This window comes from Penicillium waksmanii (assembly GCF_028829765.1).
Source record: "Penicillium waksmanii strain IBT 27052 chromosome Unknown utg000001l:1.0-4852451.0:1.0-4856178.0, whole genome shotgun sequence".
NCBI classification, from domain to species: Eukaryota; Fungi; Ascomycota; class Eurotiomycetes; order Eurotiales; family Aspergillaceae; genus Penicillium; species Penicillium waksmanii.
Window position 1 is genome coordinate 62,444 of NW_026643248.1, and position 1,996 is coordinate 64,439.

A 1,996-nucleotide genomic window follows, 5' to 3' on the forward strand; every position below is an offset into this window, starting at 1 on the left:
TGCCGTACGTTTGTGCTGTAATGATTGATCATCGCCTTTCTGTATCCTATGGACTACATAACATATGTTTCCAACGCACTATACAATTCATAACAGGGATTATAATGCAAACATTAGATGACATTTCGGTACACAAAAGGCCTATGGGATACAATTATTATAATATGATAAACAAATCAGCATCACAGAGACATACCACAAACCCACATGTCAAGATTCTAGTATCCAACACTAGGACGTTGAACCATAGGGCCCTGTCCCAGGTACGGGATAATATGAGGGCCAATTACTTTGTCGGTTTACCTGGCTGGACGGCAATGGCGCTATACTAACAGGGGGCTGGCGAGGCGGGAAGGGATTCTCCTCGCCGTGTTTGAGCCGTCCGTGATAGTCACAATGGAGAGAAAGGTCACGCTTCCAATAACTATTGTCGCAAACCCTATAATGAGGGAGCTCATGAGCGTAGGCACCTGGAGATGGTGGGACCGCAATAGGGACTTTTTCCCGATGGTGTGATACAGAGGGGCCCACAGATGCAGATTGAGGCACTCCTGGCGGAGGAGTGGTGGCTTCTAAGGGATTGCGGCACCAGAATCCGGGGTGCATGGTAGAATTAAGACCCAGGTTTGGAGAGACGGGGCAAGGTGACCAAACTGCCATTGTCGACTCCGGGCTGAGTATATATGAACCAGGATAGACGGGCTGTCCAGCAGAGGAAGCCACCGCAGCAGATGTGGTGTTCATAATGAGACCCTCGGCGGCTGTAGAGGTCCGAGCCGGCTGCTCAAAAAGAGTAATAGGTGAGTTGAGATCTGGGAAATCGTGGACAGCGTAGGATCTGTCTGAGGCACGGGTATGGTCCACCGATGGACTCGGTATCAACTGTTGAGCCAGAGAGGCATTCCACTTCTGGTCTATTTGCTGGGATTGCATATCTAATAGTGTGCCGACCGGAATATTTGACCAGTCCCAGCCCGTGGTGGATATCTCCTTTGCTGCTGGGGATAGTCTATTATTGCTTGGGGGAGCAGCTGGGTCTCGCTTCACATCCTTTTGAGACTCATTGCCCCCCGAATTCCGACCCCGGACTTTCTTGCCACTCTGGTGGGAGGACTTGGTGATCCGCCATTTCTTCAAGCGACTTCGCAGTTGTGTCTCACTGGCAAGTGTCAGATAAGTAGTAACAAACACAGAATGAATGGAAGCAATAGTTCACCTTGGATTAAAACCGTCCGAACAAATCTGTTTGATGACCTGCTTCAGAGGCCATTCCTCCTTCACGTATAGTTTAGCAATTAACTCTTTCTTTCTTTCCCACGCATCTGATGATATAGTAGATTTCATAGTTGTAGTGTTATAGGATAAAAGGGCTGTGAAGGAAGGGAGAAGAGAACAAAAGATCCGTTAAGAAGGGGTTTTATAGACACGGGAGAAACAAGACCGATGAGAAGCGATATAGAGTCGACCACTGAGTGACAAGGTCTGGGTCTTTCTAGTGTACTAAATGGATTTGGTCTAAGCTCCCACAATGCAGGGTTTGTCACTAACGTCCACTCCACTTTCCCACGTGGCGTCAAGGTACGCCTGGTCGATCATCACCAGATTGAACATGACGATACCTGCCGTATTACGCTGGAGGATCAGCGCTAATCCTCATAAGGGATAGTTTAATATCTCGCGCCATCAAAATTGAACAGGATATATTGACCGAATGAAGTTCTTGGGGCATGGAAACAAAGCATGGCAGAGAGGGGAAGCTCGGCCGGTCATAGGCCATTTGGCTAAAAACGGACTGGCCTGTGGATCCAAGGACTGATTTAGACCAGATTAGCATCCCCTGACGCGATTCCAAAGCCCGGTGTTGCTCTCCCGGGTCTCGATTAATCCCCATGGGACCTCCAAAGCCCAAGATCGCCGATCATAGACGACCTGGGAACTACACGTGGTTTTTGTGCGGGCTCTCCCCGCAAACAGCGACAAAGTCTGTTGGATGTTC

At 48.9% G+C, this 1,996-nt stretch overlaps 1 protein-coding gene across 1 annotated transcript; it reads right to left on the reverse strand.

The window, feature by feature from the left end:
• Positions 1–231: 231 nt before the first annotated feature.
• N7481_000012 (Clr5 domain-containing protein) lies at positions 232–1,344 on the reverse strand (the record flags this gene model as incomplete). Its single annotated transcript, XM_057259231.1, has 2 exons — positions 232–1,159; positions 1,217–1,344. The coding sequence occupies 2 exons, from the start codon at positions 1,342–1,344 to the stop codon at positions 232–234; spliced, it is 1,056 nt and encodes a 351-aa protein (XP_057127063.1).
• Between the last annotated feature and the right edge of the window lie 652 nt (positions 1,345–1,996).